This window comes from Perognathus longimembris, chromosome 7 (genome assembly GCF_023159225.1).
Source record: "Perognathus longimembris pacificus isolate PPM17 chromosome 7, ASM2315922v1, whole genome shotgun sequence".
Classification (NCBI taxonomy): domain Eukaryota; kingdom Metazoa; phylum Chordata; class Mammalia; order Rodentia; family Heteromyidae; genus Perognathus; species Perognathus longimembris.
The window spans coordinates 43,042,012-43,069,316 of NC_063167.1; the positions used below are offsets into that span (position 1 = coordinate 43,042,012).

A 27,305-nucleotide genomic window follows, 5' to 3' on the forward strand; every position below is an offset into this window, starting at 1 on the left:
CCGGCAGTTGTAGAGATGCAAGAAGTGGCTCTTGCCACATCAAGGCCCTGGTTTCAATCAATAGTATAGAAAAAAATAATAATACAGTTACATTTTTTAACAAATATGCAATTTGGACAAAAAGAACTTTAAAAAGCTCCCAAGTTTTGGAATTCCTAAGAGAATGGTACTGGGAAAATTATTTAGGGAGTAATTAGTATAACCTTTATAATGGCATTTAGTAAACCATTGAACTTATATAAGAGAAGAAAAATAAGTACAAACATTTTTGGCATTTGCAGATTAAGAGATCAGATAAAAGAGGATAAAGGAAAGTGAAAAAGTATAACCAATAAACCAAGAGGAAAGCCAAGAAAATGTGGAGTCCTATGAACTAAGTAAACAGAATAACGCACAGAGAAAATTCATGTCAAAAGATACTAGCAGGTAAAATAAGGTGAGTGTTGATAATAAACCTTTGGATTTAGAAACATGCAAAACACTAAGAAGCATGAGCAAATGCATTTTGTGTGAAAGATACTAGAAATAGTTAAGACAATGAGATTGCAAAACGTCTTTTAAGGAACTCTGCCAAAAAAAAGGTAGCAAGAGCAATGGCAAAGACAGTAGCAACAGAAATACTAGAGAGAAATTTACTTTAATGAGAGAAGAAATAACAAGTTTACATGTGAGTGAAAATGATTCAATACACAGGAAGAATCTAATGATGCAGGACAGAGATGAAAGAATTCCCTGGGTGAAAATCTTTAGTCATTAAGACAGGAAGAAAGATTTTGTTTGTTTTTGCCAATCCTGGGGCTTGAGTTCAGTGTCTGGGTGCTGTCCCTGAGCTTCTTTTGTTCAAGGCTAGCATTCTACCACTAAGCCACAGAGCCACTTCCAGTTTTTTCTGTTTATGTGGTGCAGAGGAATCGAACCCAGGGCTTCATGCATGCTATGCAAGCACTCTACTACTAAGCCACATTCCCAGTGGGGAGAGAGTTTTTTATAAAGACAGAAGTAATAGATTTAGAAAAAGGCTAGTTTATCTATATCTATATTAAGTACTAGGGAGGTGGATATGATGGTGAAGCCTATGGAAGTATAAACATTATACATCCTACTATTTTAGGAATTATAATTCAATATGGAAGTAGCTTTTTATTGAAAATTTTTCAGTAAAAATTGCTTTTCATATAACAACTTAAATGGAGCTTTATTAGAGCCTGTATTGCCGCATGTGCCTGTAATCCCAACACTCAGGAAGAAGAGGTAGGAGGATTAAATTCAAAACCAGTATTCAATATATAAAAGTTTAAAAGTTTAAGCACAACTTGGGCTACTTATCAAGACCTTGTCTCAAAAAACAAAACAAAATAAAAATTAACTGGAATAAGCCTGTGTTATCATAAGACAAGTTCTCATATTATTATGGTTTTCTTTGAAATTTGGCTAGATGTGTTGCTACACACCTATAATCCCAGTTACATGAGAAACAGAGGCAGCAAGATAGTAAAGGTTTGAGTTCAGGTCAGTCTAAAGTTTAAAGACTCCTATCTCAAATATAAACCTGGCACGTTGGTACCAGGTTGTGGTCTGAGCTACCTGGGAGTTGGAGGTAGGAAGATTATAGTCCAAAGTTAGCCAAGGGTCAAAAAACCATATTCAAAAAACAAACTAATAGCAAGTGGTCTGAGGCGTGCTTCAAGTGGTAGAGCTTTGCCTAGCAAGAGGAAACACCATTTTCAATCAGTATTAGATAAGAAAAAAAAATGTTTATTTTATATATGTAAAGACCATTACTGTCTCATTTAATAGCTTTTCTTTTCTTTTTTTTTTTTTTTTTTTTTTTTTTTGGTAATGGTCCTTAGGCTTGATCTCAGAGCCTGGGCACTGTCAACGAGTTTTGTTTTTGATCAAGGCTGCCATGAGCCATCGCTTTACTTTCAGCCTTTTTGTGTGAGATTAATTAGAGATAAGTCTCTTAGACTTTCCTCCCAGGCTGGCTTCAAATGGTGATTCTGATCTCAGTCTTCTGAGTAGCTAGGATTACAGGAGTGAGCCACCAGCACCCAGCTGGTATCTTCTAACATTTCCATACTGCTTGTTTACTCTGCAGTAATCTACATACATCTCCACACACATCATTCACAAAAATAGCATTTTTTAAATTAGAAAAACATCTATATGCAGTTTAAGTTACTAAAATGTTTATAAATTTATTAAACTTATAAGGCTGTAAAGATATATTACTTAAAAGAAATAATACTTTTATGAATACTAGTGAGTTAACAAAATACATTAATGTAAATTACATGATTCCGAGTATAAAATTTCTGTACCTATATGCTATGTTATATATAACACACATAAATACAAACACAAATTGTAGGAGTAGTTGTGATATTTTGATCATTATCACTTAAAGAAACAGAGAACTTCACTACAGTTCACATAAACATGAATTCTATCATATGTATATAATTATTTCCTATATTTGAATGAACAGAGTAAAAAGTCAAGGAAAAGCTGATAGCATTGTCTTTTCCAATAGCAAAATTCAAGTTTAAAGTAGTCTGATCAAAATACAACCTGATATGATTTCTTGGCCTCACTCATACTGTGTTTTTGCCCATCTTGCTTAAACTCTGGAATTATTTTTATACTTTACATATAGAAAGGAATGGTTGTTTTTCTACAAGTATTTTAGTGTGGTAACAATGATTAAAGTACAGCGGAGTCTTATAGTAGCTAGCTAGTCTTTCTCTGAGATAATCATTAAATTAATCTAATTTTTCTAATCTTAGAGCACTTCAAAGTTTCTCATGAAATATAACCCTATTACCAATCAAAGCCATTCTTTACTTTTTAAGGAAGGGGTGCTCATATATCAAGTCAATGACGACCTATATTTTAGTTACAGGTTTAGTTTTAGGTCCCACTTAATTATACAGAAAGTTAATCTGGCCATTTTTCACATGGACTATCAGATAACAATAAGTTATATGTTATTAGCTTTCCTGGACAAATTTTAGAACTTGGAAGATTATTTTTCATAGAGTGCACAAACCAGTTTACAATAGCAAGCTACAATACAACCATGAAATATTTCTTTTTTGTTTTTGCCAGTCCTGGGGCTTGGACTCAGGGCCTGAGTACTGTCCCTGGCTTCTTTATGTTTAAGGCTAGCACTCTGCCTCTTGAGCCACAGCGCCACTTCTGACCGTTTTCTGTATATGTGGTGCTGGGGAATTGAACCCAGGAATTCATGTATACAAGGCAAGCACTCTTGCCACTACAACCATGAAATATTTCTTACTGATAAAATAGGAATGTACAATTTATTCTTTATTCCTAACTCAAACAGGATATGTGCAATTTCTTGCTTATTCTCATCTCATCTATGACTCAACATTAAGAACAAATTAGAATTAGGTATTTCACATTTGTTCATAAACTTAGAATCATGCCTTCATTTTACCTTGCTGCCAATGATTGACCGAACTTCATCATCAGGTGATGTAGGTGTCCCAGATATGTCTGGATTACTATTACTAAGGCTACGAGAACGACTTAGATTAAGGCTTGCAGGTCTCACAGCAGATCTAGCCATTGTAGCATAATGCACTGATCCTCCCAAACCTCCAGGACCTAGAAATGCATAAAACAATTGCATATAACTAAACAAAAAAAAATTGGGAAAAAAACTCTGCCACTTCATAAAATTCCATAGACTATGATTTCTTTTTATTTCTAAATGAAAACTACAATTTTTTTAAAGAAAAAAAATCACCAAGAAGGGGCTGGGAATATGGCCTACTGGTAGAGTGCTTGCCTTGCAGACATGAAGCTCTGGGTTCAATTCCTCAGCACCACATATATAGAAAAAACCAGAAGTGGTGCTGTGGCTCAAGAGGTAGAGTGTTAGCCTTGAGCAAAAAGAAGCCAGGGACAGTGCTCAGGCCCTGAGTTCAAGCCCCAGGACTGGCAAAAAAAAAAATTCACCATGAGTGAAAACACTTGAAACCTAATGAGCACTACACAAAAATATCCTACTTTACATCAGTTGACAAGACCCATGAACTAGCCAGGTGCTGATGGCTCGCACCTATAATTCTACCTACTTAGGAAGCTGAGATCTGAGGATTGCGGGTCAAACCAGCCCAGGCAGAAAAGTCTAGGAGATTCTTTTTTTTTTTTTTTTTTGCCAGTCCTGGGCCTTGGACTCAGGGCCTGAGCACTGTCCCTGGCTTCTTCCCGCTCAAGGCTAGCACTCTGCCGCTTGAGCCACAGCGCCGCTTCTGGCCGTTTTCTGTATATGTGGTGCTGGGGAATCGAACCTAGGGCCTCGTGTATCCGAGGCAGGCACTCTTGCCACTAGGCCATATCCCCAGCCCTAGGAGATTCTTATCTCCAGTTAATCACCAGAAAATGGAAAGTAGTGCTGTGGCTCAAAGTGGTAGAGTGCTACACTAGCCTTGAAAGCAAAAGATCCAGGCCCAGGCCCTGAGTTCTAGCCCCAACTGACCAAAATAAAATAAATAAAAATTATGAACTATAAATAAAATTATTCTCACACTAATGTTTATTTTATGCACAATAAAAAAACTAGTATGAAACAAACATAAACATTATCTTCATTCAGATATAGTTGTATCTAAAATCCAAAATGCTTTAGCTGATGTCTCTTCATTTTTTCCACCCAGCTCTCTTTTACCCCTTGATAGTTGTCACTAGATAGAGAGCTAATCTATTACCAACATCTCTTAAACAGGACTATTTTGTCTTCTTCAGCAATGCTAACGATAAGAAAATGCAATCCTGATTTTATACAAAGATAATTCTATGAGCCCAAATTATATAAAAAAGCAAGGAATTCTTTGCTTGACCTACATTGAGCCTTACATCATCCTTCAATACTAAGCATTACAACTGCCAATAGCTGCAAGAGGGCACGTACTTAGTGATGTATGATGACTCATGCACACAAACAAGCCAACAATTTGAACAGTGTGTATACTATAATCATTAACTAACTGAAGGGTTGGTTATTCAAAGTAAGACATTCAAACCAACAAGTTAACACCACTATTATCAATGCCACACAAAGATTTGGGGGTCAACACTCTGAAATGTTATCCTGTTTTACTGACTATAAAGAGGACAGAAAACAATTTGACATTATTGTATGTTTCCCACGTTTATCAAGAACTACTTGTCTACCATATTTCTCTTTGATGACCAACAACATTCTGAATGATAAGCATATGATTCTATTTATCCTAACAAGAAATATTCAATTTCTTCAGGTACAAGAATTAATTAATGCCAGTACTGAAGCTTGAACTTGGGGCTTTGTGCACTTGGTTGGCTTTTTTGGTTGAGGCTAGCATTCAACCATGCCTCCACATACTAGGAAGTTATTTTCAAGGTTTGTTTCTAAGAATTAGTTTAAGATATCAAGTTCAAATTAAAGGAAGCTATATAAATAATGTATAAGAATATAAGTAATCCCTTTACACACTAGCATCTAAAGTAGTGAATATTACATAATGGATATTTAATAAATGGTTATTATTGAACAAATGTATCACATCATAGACTAAAAGCTTAACTCACTATTGTCATCAACATTTATCAAACAGTTTCATAACAAAAAGAATAAAATACCTGGTGATGGTGAATTAGGGTAAGTATTTGGCAGGCGAAAAACATAATAGATATAAGATGCAAGAAGGCTGTTTCTACCATGCTGGTCATGATTTCCTTCTAAGTTTTTGTGAAGTCGATTTATAATTGATGCCATGGCTTCAAAAGAAGCTTGACCTAGATTAACTTTTAGAATGGAAGAAAACATTTTGGCTTTAACATTTTTAGCTTCAAAGTTCCGCAAAGATCAATGTTTTATCACTTACATAAGTACAGAAATTATATAAAGTATATAGAGATAGCATTTTGTTAATTTCAGTGTTTTGCATTATCTGAACCAAAAATACTCTTGTAAAGGAGAAAAAATTCATTTTACTAATTTAGCATAAAAAGGATATAGGTTGGATTACTCATAAAAAACATAATCAAACTAATATATATTATTTTATAACATAATCACCTTTGGAAGCAACTCATTTTATAGATGACTGATAAATGAGTACATATTACTATTTTTAAAAAATATCAATGAAAACAGGTTATTAAAATACAAACAGTGGGCTGGGGATATGGCCTAGAGGCAAGAGTGCCTGCCTCATATACATGAGCCCCTGGGTTCGATTCCCCAGCACCACATATACAGAAAATGGCCAGAAGTGGCGCTGTGGCTCAAGTGGCAGAGTGCTAGCCTTGAGCAAAAAAGAAGCCAGGGACAGTGCTCAGGCCCTGAGTCCAAGGCCCAGGACTGGCAAAAAATAAAATAAATAAAATAAAATAAATAAAATAAAATACAAACAGTATACAAAAAATACAAACAGTAGCAAATAAGCAACTGACATGAGTAAATTTGTAAAAGGATTATTAGGAAAAAACCTATAAGACATTTTAAATGCCAAGTTAGGTAAGTACTACCTACTCAGCCATTCAAGTCAATGTATCACAAGAACTTTGCAAAAATTGTGGAATCCTGGTAGATAGCACAATGAAAAGATAAGTAAACCAATTAGTCATTTTGAGAAATAGAGCCTCAGTTCTATGATTTATGTAACCAAGACAGGAAATTATGAACAGATAATGAGGCCAATTCAGTTTTCCTAAAAGTAGAATAATCAAATAAAATGGTCATTTAGGAAGACTGATCTACATATATTTAACTAGAAAGGAAGAAGTCTACAGACAGAAACCCAAGTGGGGTTTGGCAATCCTATGATCCTGGTAAATTGCTTTTTCTTTAAAAAATTTTTATTTTGCATAGCAGCTTTTTCGAATAATCAGAATACTTCTCAAAACCCTGGTCCACATTCCTTGTTTTTACACAAAATTTACCTTCTATGTCACAAAAGAATGCATATTTTTTTTTACAGATTTATCAGAAACCAAAACTATTTTCATCTCCCTTTTCTATGAGAGATCTATCTACTCTATCTACCTTCACTATTGTCTTTATAGCCTCGTTTTGTTAACTACATCTTTCCTAACTCCTTTCTTATATTTCTTTTTTGTCTCCAAAACGTTTCTCTCTGCATATAAATAACCCACTTCATTCTTTGTTTTGTTTCATTTGTTTTTTGGTGCCAGTCCTGAGGCTTGAACTCAGGGCCTGGGCACTATACCTGAGCTTTTATGCTCAAGGTTAGTGCTCTACCATTTGAGCCACAGCTCAGCTGCTAGCTCTTTGGTGGTTAACTGGAGATAAGATTCTCAAGGACTTTCCTATCTGGGCTGGCTTCAACCTGTGATCCTCACATCTCAGCTTACTGAGTTACCAGAATTATAAGCATGAGCCCTCAGTGCCCAGCTGCATACTCATCTTTAAAAGGTAAACTTGGTCATGTTACTTTCCTAACTAAGACCAGATCTTTCAAACACTATTGATTTCTTACAGAAAAGCAGTCCTAATTTCCTGAAGTGTCATGGAAAACCCCTACATCCTCTCCTGTCCCTTATCTCACCTCTAATTACCAACTCCCTAATTTATAATTAAGTACTTATAAGTCCTCCTACAAATTTCCAAATTCATATATGTCTGTACTATGAGCATATGGTTTCATATCCCAGGACAATATGTAACTGTCAAGATACTATTCATTCATAATTTGCCCTGCTTTTAAGTCTCCTTTAAAAAACAACCACAAATACTACCCACCCCCAAAAAATCCCTCAAAGGTTTCAATATTTATCTCCTCTGTGCTATTATTTAACACAAAATTTCTATAATCCACTTAAAATTTGTTTACCCTCAATTTCTTTGCAAGATTTGCATGGATACCTTGGCAAAAGCATCTTGGAAATGGGTGAGAGTAAATCTTGGAAAGGGGCAAGAAAGAGAAGTACCTCTTTCTCTAGAATCCTGAAGAAAAAGACAATATAGTAGTTTTGAACAAATGAAGGAAAGAAAAGCTATATTAAGGCCAGGTGGTGGTGGCTCATGCCTATAATCCTAGCTACTCAGGAGGACTCAGAACTGAGGACTGAGGTTTGAAGCCAGCCTGGGCAGCAAAGTCCATTAGACTATTACCTCCAATAATCACAGAAAAAGTTGTAAGTGGCACTGTGGCTCAAGTGATAGAGGGATAACCTTGAGCACAAAGGAGCTCAGGGACAGCCCTCAAGCCCAGAGTTTGGGCAGGACTGGTTAAAAGAAAAAAAAAAAGAAAGCTATAGTAAATGGAGGACAGCACATGAATAAAATGCAGATTATTATATATCCAGTAAAACATAACATGATTTACCCATTGGCTTGAAATCTGTGAAATTTTGACCTCAGTAACCACATCCTGATAGTACCTATCAGTGTCTGATGCATTGCATAGTAAGTGCTTTGTAAATATCTGGTGGGTGAATAAATTATTTCACTAATTTGAGAAGTATTTATGTCATATTTTATAACAAAAAGGTATATTTTGATTATAAGCAAATAAGTAAATAATATTCCCCACAGCAAATGGGAATAATGACCCTTGCTTCTTTTATAACAAAAGTTAGAAATTCCAAGTTATATAATTTATGATCCATCTCAAGCAAAGTAAATTACCTATTTGGCCAGCAATGACAGGAGGTCTAACAACTAAAAGTATCAGTTTATCAAGCAGAAGATGAAGAAATCGGACTACTGGTTCCAACTGAGATGAATTCAGTGCTGAAATACTGCTCTTCAATTCATTTTCCAAGTTATTTTCCATGATTCGCATGTCCCCAATTCTGACTGGGAACATGTGCTCATCCAGAGCATTGACCAGAGCAAAGAATTTGTCAAGATATGGATCCTAAAACAAAGAATAAACAAAACCATTAAGCAAAGCTATGTAAATTTCCTAATCATAAAGAATTGCAGACCACAAATTGTAGACCTGGGAAATACAAAAATAAAAGTATAAACTTCATTTCCAATTAAACAAGTCCATTCTCATTTACTATTGGTTACTATTTACTATTGGTTATTCAAGAAATATAATGTTAGTAAAAAAGTTACCTTTTTCAGTTTGAATTTTGGTTGTTTTTTTTTTGCCAGTCCCGGGCCTTGGACTTAGGGCCTGAGCACTGTCCCTGGCTTCTTTTTGCTTAAGGCTAGCACTCTGCCACTTGAGCCACAGTGCCACTTCTGGCCATTTTCTATATATGTGGTGCTGGGGAATCGAACCCAGGGCTTCATGTATACGAGGCAAGCACTCTTGCCACTAGGCCGTATTCCCAGCCCTCAGTTTGAATTTTGTTCATTTGGCACTCAATTATTGTGACAGTTATGCCTATTACTAATTTACTGCTTTCTCAGCTCCAAACTCATCAACTTTATCATACTGTATAACACAAGAGCTGGTGTTCTTCAAACTACAGCTCTGCCCTATCAGCTGGATTGCAGCAGACTCAAAAAGTAAGCAGTATAGAAGGGAGTCTGAAAGGTTTGGTGAGTTAGAAGAGATTTTCATTTGTATGGTTTGTTTTCCAAGAGATGGAAAGCAGATGTGAATGCTACATATGAAAAGTAAAGGACACCAGTCACAATGTCCACCACAGCTGTGGGGGTTCTCAGTCTCGGGCAAGGGCTAGCCACAAAGTTTCCTTGACACCACAACATGGCAAGTGATATGTTCTTATGTATTTCTTCTATCTTCTTTTAGGTTTCTAAGTTCCCTACTTGATATACTTTCTGTAATTGTTATCTCTGTCATCATCATAACATTTAGTAATGAATCATCTTTAATCTGTTTAACAAATTTATCTTAAAATTTACCTCCAGTCAAGTCACTGTGGATTTGTTTCCTGACTAAATATTGATGGCTATTTTTAACCTCTCTCCTCACTGCTAATAGAGCAGTCTTATCTAAAGCAAATGTAACAGGGTCTAGGACAAAAGGTTGCTCTCTTAGGTTCCTTTATATAATGATGGCTATATACTAGATAGTTCTAAGCAATGAGATGTGGGTAAAAGTTGGCTGGAGCTAGGGCAAGATTTTTATTTACTTAGCAATGAAAGTGATCTTTAAGAAAAAGAGTGATGTTATATAACTTCACATGTAACAATCTAATCTTCTATATGTATTTAAATAAATTTTTAAAAAAGAATGAGCTAAGCTATCCAGTTAGTATATCTAAAGAGTAACAAGAAATCCTAATAAGTAGTCTTCACTGAGCACTAGTGGCTTGTCTGTAAACCTAGCTACTCAGAAAGCTGAGATCTAAGAATTAAGGTTTGAAGCCAGCCCCAGCAGTGAAGTCCATAAAACTCTTATCTCCAATAAGCTACCAAAAAAGCTGGAAGTTGGGCTGGGGATATAGCCTAGTGGCAAGAGTGCCTGCCTTGGATACACGAGGCCCTAGGTTCGATTCCCCAGCACCACATATACAGAAAACGGCCAGAAGCGGCGCTGTGGCTCAAGTGGCGGAGTGCTAGCCTTGAGCGGGAAGAAGCCAGGGACAGTGCTCAGGCCCGGAGTCCAAGGCCCAGGACTGGCCAAAAAAAAAAAAAAAAAAAGCTGGAAGTGGAGCCATGGCTCAAGTGGTAGAACACTAGCCTTGAACAAAAAGCAGCTCAGAGACAACTCCTAGGCCCTGAGTTCAAGCCCCAGGACCTGCATGCGTGCGCGCACGCGCGCACACACACACACACACACACACACACACACACACACAATAATGTTCAACCAATTCTTTAAAAGGTTAAATATCTGATCAAAAGGTTAAATATATGATCAAATTTTTTTTTTGTTGGACATGGGGCTGAACTCAAGGCCTGGGTGCTGTTCCTGAGCTTTTTCGCTCAAGGCTAGTGCTCTTCCACTATATGATGAATTTTACATCATAGGATATCCATTATATTTCAAAGAATATTTGATCAATTTGTTTCACATAGTTGCAAAATTTACATATATAAATATTAGTCATCAGGATCTTAAATGCTACGATGCTATTCAGTAGACACTTGTACTTTTTGTTGTTTCTTTTTAAATGAACTCAGGAGATTCAACTTGCTAGATAGATACTTTTCACTACTGCCATGCCCCAGATCTTATTTGCTTTAGTTGCTTTTTATGTAGGGTCTCATGTTTTTGCCTAGGCTAGCTAGTCTCTGATCACAATCCTCCTCCAGCCTCCCACATACTTGGGATCACAAATACAGACCACCATGCCCAGCTTGTTGGTTGAGATGGAGTTTCACCACCTTTTTACTAAGCTGGACTTAAAACCAAAATCCTCACCATCTCTGCCACCCAAGTAGCTAGGATTATAGATGCTGACTGGCAGACACATTTTATCCTTTTCTTACATTTACAGCTTCTGAATCAAATACATAACATTTTTCCTCAAAAAAAAATTTTTTTTTTTTTTTTTGCCATTTCTGGGGCTTGAACTGAGCGCCTGAATACTATATCACTGGTTTCTTTTTGCTCAAGGCTAGCACTCTACCACTTGAACCACAGTGCCACTTCTGGCCTTTTCTATAAATGTGGTGCTGAGGAATCAAACCTAGGGCTTCATGTCTGTGAGGCAAGCACTCTTGCCACTAGGCCATATTCCCAGCCCCTCCTCAAAACCTTTTTTATGATAAAGATATCATATGACACTGCTCCATAAATATAAATTGAGGAGTAAAAGATAAAAAAAATTAGACAACTCTGAAAAAAACAACAATGATTATAGGACTATGGGGGAAACGTTGAAAAACAGTATACAGTAGTAAATTCCTGCTCACAGAATTTAATTAAAGCAGCTCAGTTGATGTGGAGCTCTCAGTCCCGTTATGGTCGGCTGTGTTTAAATGTCTATGTGATCTGCTCAGTGTTTTCTTACCCGTAATTTTGTGAAAATAAGCCTCCCAAAAAGCAAGGTAAAACAAATGCAATCATGCTATTCAGCATACACCATGTGGCAACTGACCTATGTAACTTGTGGGCAGGGATGGGAGAGGGAAACTAGAGGAAAGTAAAGGCAGGGAATAGGGGGCAGCTAATGTGCCTGAACAGTAAGGTTTATTCTGAACACCTGCCTTCCTTCTGGGATTCTAGCACTAGGTACATGTTAGGCAGGGAGGGTCTACCTGACAAACTCTTAGTAAAAAAAAACAAGAAATGAGTCTCTCTTGAGCTTCCCTAGCAGACAGCCATTCATGTATGTTGTATGACTCCATTAGAAAAGAATTTGTGGAAGATTGTGCCTCATTTCCTTTAGACTTTACCACATGTACCTTTTCCTTTGTCAATTTTACCTTTCATCCTTTCAGTAAACTAAGCCATAACTCTGAGCTCTGTATAACTTACCTGGTAAGTCTCCCTAGCACATAACTGAATCTTAGTGGGGTTGGGAAGCCCCCCACATTACTCTTCTCTTCGTGGGTGGTAAAACTCTAGATTCCATTTTAAACACTTTCCTCTTCTCACCCTGTATGTTCTCCTTGGAAAATCATACCCACAAACTTAAATTCAGCTATCACATTTATTCAGTTATTCCAAACTAATTATAGCTGTCATTTTGCATTTGCTGTCTGATTATCTGAGTTGCCTAGTCTCCCCTTCTCTGATTACTTAATACAACTTCTCTGTCCTTAGCAGAACAGACAATGCTTTCTTTTGTACTTAAAAGGATTTAGTTAATATATCTAACATAGTACTAATTTTATTGTATTGCAATTATTTTACACTTTCTCCTGTTACATTGTAAGGTCCTTGAAGGGAAATTCCATTCTTTCACAGTTAACATTTCTGGCATCATGGAGCTTAAAGCCTAATGAAGGAAGAAAAACAAAAATACATGTGCATGTACACACACACACATAGTAAAACAGAGTAAAGTTCAAAACAAAAAGAGATGTACACATATGCACATACTTGGTAATAAGTGCAGAGTTAGCTAACACAGAGTGAAGGAGCTGCTATATATAAATGATCTTTTGGGGGAAAATTCAAGTGAGATCAGAAAGACAAATATTCCAGCCTAAAATTCTAAACACAAAATCTTAGAAGAAGAACATAGAATGTTCTAGAATTTGGGTGAAGAATCTGAAGCAAACGATCATAATAATTCTTCCCCATTTCTTCCAGGCATGGTAGTTCAAGCTTGTAATCTGAGCTGGGAAGGAAGATTGAGGGACCACAGTTCAAGACCAACTCAGGCAAAAAAAAGTTCACAAGATTCTATCACAACCAATGGCTGGGCAAGGGCAGAATGTGCCTGTCACCCCCAAAATACCAGGAAGAACAGCGATCCAAGCAAGCCCAGGTATAAAGTGATACTCTATCTTAAGAATAATTAGTGCAGGGTGACTATGGCTCATGCCTGTAATAGCTACTCAGGAGACTGAAATCTGAGAATCGCAGTTTGAAGCCAGCCCTGGTAGGAAAGTCTGTGGGCATCTTATCTCCAATTCACCACAAAAAGCTGGAAGCTCAAGTGGTGGTGTTAGCCTTGAGCACAAAACTTCAAGAGAATATCCAGGCCCAGAGTTCAAGCCCCAGGACTGGCAAAAAGACAAAACAAAACAAAAAGCAAAAGATGACTGGCAGTGTGGTTAAGTGGTAGAGTGACTGCTTAGCAAGGATAAGACCCTAAGTTCAAATACCAGTACCTCAAAAAAACTAAACTAGACTAAAATTACCCATTTTTCTTTTGAAGTACCTGAGTTTATGAGAAATAAAATGAGTTAGATGAAATTTTCATTTCCATTCTGTCATGCCTTAGAAACTTAGAAACAAATCATTTAATTGTTCACAATAATTTAATGACATTTAAAAAACAAAATATTAGGGGCTGGGGATATGGCCTAGTGGCAAGAGTGCTTGCCCCGTATACATGAGGCCCTGGGTTCAATTCCCCAGCACCACATATATAGAAAATGGCCAGAAGTGGCGCTGTGACTCAAGTGGCAGAGTGCTAGCCTTGAGCAAAAAGAAGCCAGGGAGAGTGCTCAGGCCCTGAGTCCAAGTCCCAGGACTGGCCAAAAAAAAACAAAAAAACCCCAAAATATTAGCTGGGTACTCTGTAATCCTACCTACTCAGGAGGCTGAGATCTAAGGATTGCAGCTCGATGCCAGCCCAGGCAGGAATGTCTGTGGGATTTTCAGAAGTGTGTGAGACTACAATTAACTACCAGAAAAGTAGAAGTGGAGTTGTGGTTCAAAGTGGTAGAACCCTAGCCTTGAGCAAAAAAGAACAGAAAAGCTCAGGTATTGCGCCCAGACCCTGAGTTCAAGCCCAACAACTGAAGAAATACTTTTGTTGCTTATTCTTTACAACTTTCCCCTTCCTCCCTTTTTAGTACTGGTCCGAGAGCTTGAACTCTTTGCTTAGATGTTGTCCCTGAGTTTTTATGCTCAAGGCTAGTGCTCTATCACTTGAGCCATAGCTCTACTTAGAGATTTTTGGTAATTAACTGGAGATAAGAGTCTTACCGAGTTTCCTTCCCAGGTTAGCTTTGAATTGCAATCCTCAGATCTCAGCCTCCCAAGTAACTAGGACTATAGGCATAAATCATTGGAAGCTGGCTTCTTTCCAACTTTTAAATCTGTTTTTAGCTGATATATATTTCTCTAAGTCCAATAGCAATTAAGAAAACTGACATAAGTATACAATCATATTTAATTCATTCAAGTGGAATTTGAGCATACAAAGTACTGAAACTCACCTGTGTATGGATAGATGAAACAGCAATAACTTCAACATTGAACACACCTTTGTGATTGTCTACCCATTTCATGCCAGGTAGAGGAACCTGTAAGATAGCAAATGTAATGGTCACAGCTGCTTAAGAAGATTATTAATTCAGGAAGCAAAGCATTACAATACCTCCAAGTGAAAAGTTACTGTGGGATTATTTCTCATCAGTGTAAATAAATTAAAAACTTGCATGCAACTTTTATTACAAAATCAGTAAATTATTTTTACAAGAGAACTAAAAGATCTAAAGTACAAAACATCAGAAACTAGTGCCCTAAATGTCTATCTTTCCACAGAAACACTCTCTTACAGAATTCCCAATCTTCATATATACACATGTATTTTTACACACATCCTTAGATGTAATATCAACTATATTTTTTGAGATCTAATTTCACATATTATACATTGTGAATCTCATAGTATTCCAGTTTTTATTTTAAATATTCTTTTACTTTTAAAAAAGGGTTTTAACACATAGACTGTGAACTAATATAGTAAAATTGAACTAAATTTCCCCTCTTGGATCATAATCAGGTAATTTTCATTTTTGTTAGTATCAATAATTGTGCAAAGTTGTCAGTGTTTTTGTTGTTCTTGATGGTTTTTGGTTTGGAATTTTTTTATGCTGGTCTTGGAGCTTGAACTCAGGATCTGGGTGTTGTCCCTAACCCTAAGCCCTCTTTGTGTTCAAGGCTCTACCACTTGAGCAACAGCGCCACTTTCAGCTTTTTCTAAGTTGTCTATGGAGTTAAGAATCTCAAGGACTTTTCTGCCCAGGCTGGCTTCAAACCATAATCCTCAGATCTCAGCCTCCTAAGTAACTAGTATTATAGACATGAGCTACTATAGCACAACAATGTGGGGTTTTTTTTTGGGGGGGGGTGTCTTTTTTTGGGACTGGGGATCAAACCCAGGACGTTGCACTTGCAAAGTAAGCACTTTGCCACTGAGCTACCTCCCAGCCCTCAATTTTTATATCTAACATATTTGTTGAAGCCTCCACATACTTTTCTAGGTACTGGGGTTACTTGGTAAACAATAACTAAAAGGTCTGTCCTCTAAAGTTACCAATGGATGAGGGAAAAACAAAAAAGGTAATTTCAGACAGTGATAAATATTAAGTAAATAAAATTAGATTTAAAACTAATAGAGTGAATCAGTAGCATGAAAAAAGAAAAGGCTGAAAATATTTTCCTGAGCAGGTGCAGAGAGGATAAAGAGAATACCAGCCATGTCAAAATTAGGAGCAGGAAAGGGAAGATTAAAGGGCTGAGGAAAAGAAAAAGGCATAGAGGTTGGACATAAGAGAGATGATGATGGCAAAAGGCGATGTTGGAGAAGTGAAAGACCTAGATCATTCAGGGATTTATAGGTTGTGAATGGAAAATATTCTGCATTCTATGTTTAATGAAATATCAGTGGATTATATTATTTTCATCATAAGAAACAGAACAGAACCATCTACTTTTAATTCTTTGTTTTGGTGGTACTTTTTCTTTTAAATTATATACTTATTATCTTTAAGTTGTTGTGCAAAGGGATTAACATTCAACATGTCAGGTTGTAAGTACAATGGACCTTTACCCCTTTCATCATTCTCTCCCATTTGTTATTTTTCAAATAGGGTCTCACTTTTTGCCCTGGCCAGCCCGAGTCACTATATTTACACTTTCTGCATGGTAAGGATGATAGACGTACACCACCACACCCAGCTTGTTACTGACTGACATGGGCTTTGTGAAGTTTTTGCATGAGCTCCCAAGTAGATAGGTTGCAGGCATGAGCCACAACACTGGCTTACTTTTTATTTTTTAAATTGCTTTATTTTATGAGAATAGATTTTGAAGGAGCAAGATCGGAATGATAGAATAAAGCAGTGGAAGTGACTGAAGTAAGAACGGAGGAAGAAAAACAAATTCTAGAAGCAAAGGATATATAGCTTAGTGGTAGAATAATTTGACTGCTATTTGCCTGGGTGGGTTCAACCTCCTGTACCAAAAAAGAATAAAAGAATAAAAGAAAAAAACAAGCAAATAGTCCTAACAAACTCTCAGAGGATTGCACAGAGTATAACTTTTTTTGTTAAATTCATAAAAATAAGTTAGGCATACAATGTAGTCTTCAGATATACATATGCCTGATTTTAAAAGTTTTAAATGTTAGTTTTTATAACAATGAGAATGATTATTTACAGTGGCCAGGTTACAATGTCTTATGACCCACTCCCCTAAACATTAAAGCTTCAAAATTCTTTAGTTACTAAGGGAAATAACATTACCAAGGGAACAGTAATATCTTTATAAAAAAAACTCATTTCATTCAGTCTTAAGAGAATAAAAGAAGTGTATTCATTTTAAAATCAAAATAATACATGGAATGTAAACTGAAAGAAAAGGAATATTCCTCTACATGAAGTACTATAATAAAAGAGATACTGACCTCAGGAGACAGTACAGAATAAGCCTGTGGTGGTTTTTCCAGTGAGACTGGTAGGCAAAACTGGCCAGTTTTCAACCTTCCATTCTGAAGCATTGGTATCCACTTTTAAATCAAAACGAAATAATTTGAGTTTAAATATATTTGCTATAAAAATAATTTATTGCAAATCTATTTTAGGAACTTAGTACAAGCCAAAATAATCTCTCTTTTTTTTTTTTTTGGCCAGTCCTGGGCCTTGGACTCAGGGCCTGAGCACTGTCCCTGGCTTCCTTTTGCTCAAGGCTAGCACTCTGCCACTTGAGCCACAGCACCACTTCTGGCCATTTTCTGTATATGTGGTGCTGGGGAATCAAACCCAGGGCTTCAAGCACTCTTGACACTAGGCCATATCCCCAGTCCCCAAAATAATCTCTTATCAACAAACTTTGTGAAAATTATATAAAGTAATAACAATAGGCCTTTGTATTCCTCTAAACTGATGTTTGCCTGATACTTTATTAAAAATCCTTAAAATATTATTATTCTAACAATGAAATATTTAATATGGAGATCCTTATTACCTAAAGAAGAGTCAGTCCTAGAAAATGCCATAAAGTAAATCAATTTAACAACAGCTAAGAGTTTCAGTGTAACAGTGAAAATTTTAATAGCTAGGAGTACTAAAGACAAACTAAAAGTATGAATATTATTTACTTTCTTGTAATTGGCAAAACTTATGCTATAAGTGCAAGAGACAAAAATAATGAATCAGGGACCGGGAATGTGGATTAGTGCTTGTCTAGCATGCATGAAGCCCTGGGTTCAATTCCTCATACCACATAAGCTGAAGAAACTGAAAGTCGTGCTGTGTGGCTCAAGTGGTAGAGCTCTAGCCTTGAGCACAGTGACGCTCAGGGAACATGCCCAGGCTCTGAGTTCAAGCCTCGGGACCGCCAAAAAACAAACAACAAAAAAAAAACACTCCAAGAATCAAATGATGATTATTCTTTTTTGAGTAGAAACACAATTTTTTTCCAACAAAATTATATGGTACCATATTATGATGTCCTTCATCTTAAGGTTTACCTCTACAACTCAATCATAATATTTTGTTGTTGTTGTTGTTGGTCTTGGGGCTTGAACACTGGGCCTGGACACTGTCCCTGAGTTCTTCAGCTCAAGGCTAGCACTCTACCACCAGAGCCACAGCATCACTTCCGGTTTTCTGGTGGTTGATTGGAGAGTAGAGTCTCAGGAATTTTCCTGCCTGGGCTGGCTTTGAGATCTCAAGATCCTGAGTAGCTAGGATTACAGGCGTGAGCCACCAGTGCCCATCTCATAATAATTTTTGAAAAATACTCAAGGGTTTTTAAATTTCTTTCCTCAGGATTGTTATTTATTTTACATTCAAATCAAGCTCCCCTTAGAACTATTATATTTATGCTTCACTGTGAGATAAACATTGATTCAATAAATAGGATTAACATATAGGTGTTGAACCAAGTTAATTATCTAACAACATTAATGAACATTTTCTTCTTAGGATGATTCTTATCAGTGCAAGTTTGTAACTGTAGAATCAAACATATCTTTTTTTTTTTTTTTTTTTTTGGCTAGTCCTGGGCCTTGGACTCAGGGCCTGAGCACTGTCCCTGGCTTCTTTCCGCTCAAGGCTAGCACTCTGCCACTTGAGCCATAGCGCCGCTTCTGGCCGTTTTCTGTATATGTGGTGCTGGGGAATCGAACCTAGGGCCTCGTGTATCCGAGGCAGGCACTCTTGCCACTAGGCTATATCCCCAGCCCCAAACATATCTTAAACATCATATTTTTTAACATCAAAGAGCTAGACATTTAGCAACAACAAAAAGGACTTACTGTGTATCCAACAGGTGTTTCAAGAGGAGTATTCTGTTTTTGTTGACAACTAACATGATAAAAAGTAAAAAGCAAGTGATGATGGTCAGTTAAAGTAGCAGGGAGTTTAACCTTGATTTCTTCATGGAAATCAGGAGACCTTCATACAAAAAATAAAATAGAATAGAATAAAAATAAAAAAACAATAGTTAGTATTTACTCAAAATAAGTATTACATTTGTATGGTTTTTAAATTAATTTCTTGATTCATGCTTTGTTTTTCTCTATTCCAAAATAGTTTTTGTTATTCTTCATCTCTACATAATTAAATCCTACTTCAAGATGAGGAAGCTGCCATCGCTTCTAAAATTTCCCATCTTGCTTCTATTAAATTCAAATAGTAATTCTACTATTTGAAAATTCATTAATAATTACCACCATGATATTGATATCTTCATTACACTGGAATCTAGGTAAGACAGGATTTTCTACATTTATAAGCCAATTCTGACAAGCATTACAAAGAAATAATATGCACATTTTACATGTTTTAATAAATACTATAGTTAAGAAAAGTGTTTTCCTACAAAGACTAATTTCTACTATCTTTTTGAAAAAAGAAAAATGGTATCTTTAAAGATCCTTTAATATTGTCAGGTTCCCTGAAAAATGTCATATATCACTTATTCCAGTACTAATGAAATCAACAATGTTAGCAAAATATGAACTACTGACTGACTCAAAGGGAAAAATATGGGGAAATATCCACAAATTTCATTTGTCCCAGTTTATAAGAACTCTTAGACCTATTAGGATACGGTAGAATGTTTGAAGAAGCACGGTCTTTCATCTCAGTATATCCATCTAAATGTTCACTGAGAGTCCCAATGTCCCTAAAGAGCATTTTTATAGGAAAGCATGGCTGTTATTCATGATACATACTTAAAAGGGATAGAAACATAGCATTTCAACTCTCCATTCTCAGTATTTTTCAGAATTATATTTTTCCCTACCAATTAAGATTATTTATCTTAATATTCTTCTCTTTCAAGTAAACCTCAAAGCATGTCAATGGGTATGTATTTGATCACAAAAAATATTAAGTAGAACTAGGCCTTAAAGAGCAAGAAAGCAAGCTAACACTAGACACTTGAGAACTTGATGACTCTGTTGTTTTTTTTCCCCAAGGATATTATACATATTACTTATTAATCTCACCAAATCATGATTAAGTTATTAAAAAGTTGATTTTACTGGAGATGTCAGATGGTATCATCATTTTAACTCCACTAATGCTGAGAGAGAGAGAGAGAGAGAGAGAGAGAGAAATAACAACCTAGCTACAAACTGAGAAACTCCATATCTTTCCTGGTATTGAGTGTTTTGGCTCATTTCTTCCTAAAATCATATTATGTGAAAGCATTTGTGGAAAATTAAGTATCTAGGGAAATTATTGCTTCAACAAGTAGGTTTACTTGTTCAATTTTATGTTAAACATTGTCTTCCTATTTTTGTGGTGATTTTAAAGATAAATACAACTAACTACCCTCAAAAAGTATATAATCTAGTAAGACTATAAATAAAAAACACAGTATGATAGTTATATTATGAAAAAAAAGGTTGTCAAACTGGTTCAAACTGGGCCAGATCCAGTCTACTACCTGCAAATTAAAAAAGGTTGGGTTTTTTTTTTAACATTCTTAAATGGTTAAAGATAATTGCATAATTACATGCAACTCAAACTTCCGTGTCCATAATAAAACCTCATCTACTTACTTACTTGTAACTCTACTTATAATATCTGCTTTGATGCTATAAGAGCAGACTTGAGTGGGCATGACAGTAGGCATGTAGCCACAGGTCTAAAGCATATGCTATCTAATCTTTTGTAGGAAATGTTTCCAACCCGTAGTGTGGAACAGACAGGACTAAATATTTCAAGAACAGAGTTGACAGATTACTCAAACTTGAAATCAGGAAATCATCATTCAGAAGCTGTATCTGAAATAGGCCTTAAACAATGGGTGGGAGTTCAGTAACACAGGAAATCATTAGTATAGTAGAATAAAAGATCTAAGAAAGGCCCAGAAACAGCACAGGGTAGGTTTGCAAATAAGACAGAAAGAAATCATCAAGACCTTAAAGCTAATTAGATATTAAAGAATTAAAAAAGGGAGTCAAAGATTTCATAATTTTTGAGCCAGAATAACTGGAAAAATGGTGGCAGCAATCAAAAAAATTTTTTTAAATCAGTTAGGTAGGGTCAGGTCAGGAAAAGCCAGAAATACACACATGGAAACTGAGAAGACAGCAGGACACCAAAATGAGTACGTCCAGCAGGTCTATGAAGACACAAGAACATACCTCAGGAGGGCTAGGATGAAAAATAAAGGGTTAGAAATGACTATCAGGGCAGAAGATTTTCATTGAATGTAACTCTGAGAGACACTGATAATTTACAAAGATTAGAAAGAGTTAAGAAAATTGAAAGTAAAGCTCTTCATGCTTTTTTTGGAATTGCCTATCCTTAGAGGATAAGAATTACTATTAAAAAGTGTTCAAAGAAATAGAAGGAACCTGAGATATGACCTCAGAACAAAGTTGAGAAAATATATACTAGAAAAAACACTGAAGGAAGGTTTTTGTGTTTTCTCTTAGCAATACTTAGGTCTCCATGCTTCCTAAGCAAGTGCTCAACCACTTGAGCCACACTTCCTGCTGTGTTTTTTAAGTATGGAAAATATAAATGTTTTGGGAATAAGTGACAGTTAGTAAAACTAGACCATGACTATACAAGGAAAGGGTTAAGTGATTGGCCAATTCCTGGAAGAGGTTGAACAGGATTGCTAAAGAGCAGAGGTGAAAAGATTCACATTGACAGGAAGAGGTCCACTGTTAATTTTCAAATAGAAGGGAAGGCATTGTATGAATCTCAAGTTCAAGGACCATCATCAGTTTAATAAAACAGGAATGCAGGGAGTAAAACACTCAGGGAAAAATGTGGGAAATAGAGGACATTCCTGGGTCTATTGTTAATTAAGAGACAGAGGAAGAGGGGGTGTAGGAGATGGGAGAGAAAGAGAGAAAGAGGGGAGGAGAACAGGTAGTACAAGCAAAACAAAAGTGATCACAAGAGCAATGGGCCAAAAGAAGATAAGATGAAATTAACTACTGTAGCCCCATCATATACCACAAATTCAATTTGCAATCACTCTAATTGGTGTGATTTTAGAATTTTCTTCAACTGTATAAGATAATCTTCCCCCCCCCCAAAATAAAGGTTATCCAAAGCTAGTAATTTCCCAAAGAAGTAAAATGGAAAGTCACTAAATCAAAGGATATTACTGGATGTTGAGAATATTGCCAACTTAAGCTTAATAAAGAATTAAACAAAACTAAAAGGTTTCAAGGGAAATAATAGAGAAAGATCATAGGACCAGAGGCCACAACGATAATCACTACCAATATAGTAAAAATGAAAGGATCAGAGAATTTGATAGAAAAGACGTTTTTTGGTACAAAGTTGTATATATGAGATGTTTTTGGACTGAAACTCTGATGTCAGCCTTGGAATTGGCACCTTTAGTGCAGCAAAGCATTTAGTAAACATACTAACTTGAGTGCTAATAATGCCACTAAGAAGTGAGTAACTTTGAAAGAAATATTTTAATTCAGTACCTGTTATGATATACTACGGCTGTATAGGCTTCCTTTGAAAATTCTGAACAGCTAGATTTACCAAAGATTACCTGTAACAAATAACAGCATGTTGAAACTTTGTTATAATAAATGCTGGATGTTTCATATCTATGTAAGAATTTGTCTGATTTAATAACTTAAGAAATGGGCAAAATCAGCCCAATGAAGAACAATGTGCCTACTGAAGTTTTTTAAAAGCTCAGTTGCTTAATTATAAATTTTTTTCCAATGATAGATCCATCTGATATTCAAACATGAAAAAATGTTCTATTAACTATATCCTATCTAATGGGCAATAAAATACACTTCTTTCCTTTTTTTAGAGAAAGTAAAAAATTCATTTTCAAACTGGATACAGCATATCATTTTGAACTTATGTAATAAAAATTAAACTAGATTGGTAGCATAGATCTACCATACCAGTTGGAGGCATCACTAAAACAGTCATTCTGAAAGTGAATTCTAATTTAGAAATGATAAAAAATATGGTTTTTAGATAAATCCATGTATTCTTTGCTTCTAGTACCTGCTGCAAGCTACTTCACAATGGAAGAGGAACTCCATTCATATAATCTTATATGTGTGGTTTTAAAAATCCACTAGACTAAGAAAATACAATGGTGCTTCTGTTGAAAGCTTAAGAGGTAAAATCATTCAGTCTTAATATGTATCTCTTGAATTCTGACATAAACACTGGGCTGATTAGAGCAGCCAGTTATATAAGTGACTTATAGAAGTCAAAGTCACAGTATGACTACTATGAGAGATAGCTAAATAGATTTACAACGTTATGTAGTCATAGGTTAACTCTTTAAGACTGGCTAGCCATCTTTACATGTGCACGAATAGGTAAAGTATGTGGAAAAGCCAGCATACTTCCACATCAACACAACTAATAAAACAACACAACGTTTATTCCTTATATAAAGGGAATATTTGTTTCTTTTTGTAACAATTCAAGCTGGTCTTTTTATTTTAAGGGTATATAGAAGCGTAATAATCATAACTTTCTTAGATAAGCCTTATTTCATCAGTTTTCTAATACTTTAGTATGGTTATTGTTGTTTTTGTTGTTGTTGGTATAGGGTTTCACTATGTAGTACAGGCTGAATTTGAACCCATATCCTTTCTATTTCAGACGTACCATCATGCCCAGCTACTTCAATATACTTTTATAAAATTTTATTTCAGTGCTCCAACTATGACATTTTAATCTGAAATTAATAATATATAATAAAAATTTATCTGAAGACTCATCTGAATAGCTTTTATTTTTTTAAGTACACTCTTTCAAAGCAGCTACTCACATAAAGTATTTTCATATGACTAATATCTTACAAATAAAAAGAATGTAGCATCTTTTTCCCCTTTGAGAAACTATCACTTTTCACAAAATAATTTCTTTAAATGTTTTTGTAACATGGATGTAGCATAGTAGAAAGTATTTGTTTAGCCTTTGCATGTATTTCTAATCATTCAATCATACAGACTAAGCATCAATTATGTTCCAAGCCTTGAAAGGCATTACAATACAGATATGAGTAAGACATGATGCCTGCCCTCAAGGAGCTCACAGTCTAATGGTAAGATGAACAAAAAAACATACAATTAAATGAGTGATAAAGCCCATGAAAGAAAGTGAGACGTGCTGACAACACCAGAGATGAAGGTGAATTGCAGCTGGCACTCTGTAGGAGCCATAAATATGCTATAATAAGGAGAATTTGTTAGGCAAACAATGAAAAGATGGTTTTACATACAAATCTATTGTAAACTCAAAATTTCAAGGCAGTTTATATATGACCTGGAAAAGAACCTATTTTCACAATCTAGTCATTTTTTTTAAAAAAACTATAGTAGTACATTTATCCCTTCAGCAGAAATGAAGAGTTTGGTTTTATAAAAAAAAAGATTATGAAATACTAATTTAAAAAATAAATCATGTATCCAACAATTATTTATTTAGCATATATTATATGCAAGGATTTGACATAGCTGCCATAGGAGAATACAAAGATGAATAATTTGTGTTCTATGCTGCCAGGTCTACAAATACTGACAAAACTGAGAGAATAAGGAAGAAAATACACCTTTCCTTGTAAGTAGACAAAGCAAAAGACCCTGACTAAAAGACAGGCTTAGAAGGATAAAATAAGGCTCTGTTAACAAACATTCATCCTTAAACAAGCATTTTCACTTCAGTAGGGCTCTCAAAGGACTCAAATATCTCTAAGTATAGCATACTCCAATTCTATGTATCCAACTTTAGTTGAGTCAAAAACCTATTGTCACTGAATATGCATTTGTGTCCTACTAATCTTGAATGACAATTTTGTCAGTCAAGAAGTTCTACAGTCTGGCTTTAATCTATTATTTCTGATTAGTCTTTGATTGCTGTTTTGGGCAAGGGAACTCACCACTGTATCACTTCATGGGACATTCCTGGAGTTGAACTGCTTTCCTTTTCTACACTCCAGGCCCACTGCCATTAACATTTAATTCTGGGACAGAAGGACCTTGCTGTGTGTTGCTTGCTTGCTGTTTCAGTAACATATTCTCTCTTACCTCTGAATACCCATTCCTTTGAATCTCTATAGCAGTCTTTTCATAATTAACAGATATCCTAGATCTGAACATTGGCTGTAAGATATCCCTTGATGAGATTTTACAATAATAATACCAGGTTCAGAGCCTTAGAGATTATGATTTAGTTCAAATGAGATGCAGTCTGAATTCTGAGAATGTTTAGGGCTCCCCAAGTGAATCTAATGTATGGCAATATTGCAGAGTTTCTTTCTCAATCAAGATGGAAAGAGCCATACGTATGAAAATCACTACAGAGCATTTTCAAACTGTAACACAACATCATACCTTATTACCTCCTATCTTCCTTTGACCTTTTATTCTGAAGAGGATTAAGGAAAACCATAATTACAGATATCAGAATTAAAGTGATTTGCACTTTTCTAAGAGATCCTTAGTCGGCACGAATCTGATTCTCCTTTGAAAGCTGCTTCTTAGATTTATATGTATTTGTGTAATATTATCTAAGTTACAAGTTTTATTCATCTTTGTATCTCTGTGAGGATCTAGCACTTGAATATCAAGTCTTTAATAAGTTAGACTTAAACGCACTTTTGTTCATATAGTAAATGATGCAATTAGAAATTGAGTTTAAAACTCATATTAATTTCCATTTTGGAGCGTCCAACTGAGTGACACAAAAAGAACCTGTCTAGATTATATACCTGTTTAGATTATATACAAAGAAAGAAATTGTAAAGAACACTTCTTACCGGCATAGCATTACTTGGATCTTCCCCGTACATAAACTGGACTTTCACTGTTATATTTCTGGCAGAACCTTGTCGATTGGCAAAATTAAGACTTTGAGGGTATATGTACAGAAGATTTCTACAAAACCAAAAATCACAAATGATCATGAATACATTCCTAAAATAATTTACTGTTGCAATAAACATCACAAAAGAGACAGAACGAAAATACTGAATTCTCATATGGTTATCTCCTGTGCTTAAGTATTTTCATGTAGATAATCTTTAGAGAAATCATTACAATATAGAACAATCACATAATCAAATTTTGTAAATAAATTAAAGTTCCAGAAAGTAAACTGATTTTCACACCCTACTAGCTAAATGGCATAGCTAAAATCAGAGTTCAAGTCAGTCTGATTTGAAAACTAATTATCTTTACTCATTAGGAGCCTTCTAAAAAAGAAGTGAGTATGGATGGAAACATATAAAAACTTAAAAGACAGTTCTATTACCTTAGCTCTCCAAACAGGTAAAACTAAGAAGGAATTTACAAATGTGGTTTTTGTATGAATGTGACCAAGGATTTAAGAAGTATATAATATCCACCTTATTGATAATATATATATATATATTACAAATATGCTGGATATAACTAGTAGGTAGTAACTACATATGAGACCATCACATCCTATGCAACATTTATTTAACTTGATGCTCACTTCATGATTAAACAACTATCAAAGAAGAGAAACAATTCGAGAAAGAGGTCTGAAATTTTAGAAAATGTGGACAGTAGTAGGGTAGTATATAAATTTTAAATGATCACACAACCTTTGACCCTATCAATTCACCTCTAGCCTGGAGAGAGAACTATGCGCAGGAATAACTGGGTGTGTTGAAAATAAATTATTACAACATGTTAAAATCAAGAATTAGAAATAATTGTAAGGGGAGAGCACTAACTTCTTTCATGTTAAAAATTATTTAAAATAATATACAAAATAACTTTCAAGCTATAGGTAAAAGGCATATATGAGGCATAAATTTCACATTTAAGTGTGGGTTCCATATCTCCAAAATAATATAAATGACAATATTTCACATTCCAGAAACAAAATGTGAAATGAAACAATTTTAGTCCCAAGTTGTTTCAAATACTCAATCTATACTTAAGATATATTAATAAGGAGGGGTATTATGGAATACCCAAAATGACAATGTGTAGCAATATTTGTGGATGTGAATAAAGAAATCACACACACACACACACACACACAC

At 35.4% G+C, this 27,305-nt stretch overlaps 1 protein-coding gene across 5 annotated transcripts in view; it reads right to left on the bottom strand.

Moving 5' to 3' along the window:
• Dock7 (dedicator of cytokinesis 7) overlaps positions 1-27,305 on the bottom strand; it is a 181,058-nt gene that overhangs the window by 67,225 nt on the left and 86,528 nt on the right. For all 5 annotated transcript variants that reach the window (XM_048351454.1, XM_048351453.1, XM_048351452.1 and 2 more), the window contains exons 15-22: positions 26,046-26,163; positions 22,729-22,799; positions 19,072-19,210; positions 17,218-17,319; positions 14,744-14,830; positions 8,663-8,894; positions 5,650-5,814; positions 3,461-3,630 (exon numbers count right to left, since the gene is read on the bottom strand). In XM_048351454.1, the coding sequence (XP_048207411.1) occupies positions 3,461-3,630; positions 5,650-5,814; positions 8,663-8,894; positions 14,744-14,830; positions 17,218-17,319; positions 19,072-19,210; positions 22,729-22,799; positions 26,046-26,163 (1,084 nt within the window). The remainder of the gene's footprint in view (positions 1-3,460; positions 3,631-5,649; positions 5,815-8,662; positions 8,895-14,743; positions 14,831-17,217; positions 17,320-19,071; positions 19,211-22,728; positions 22,800-26,045; positions 26,164-27,305) is intronic.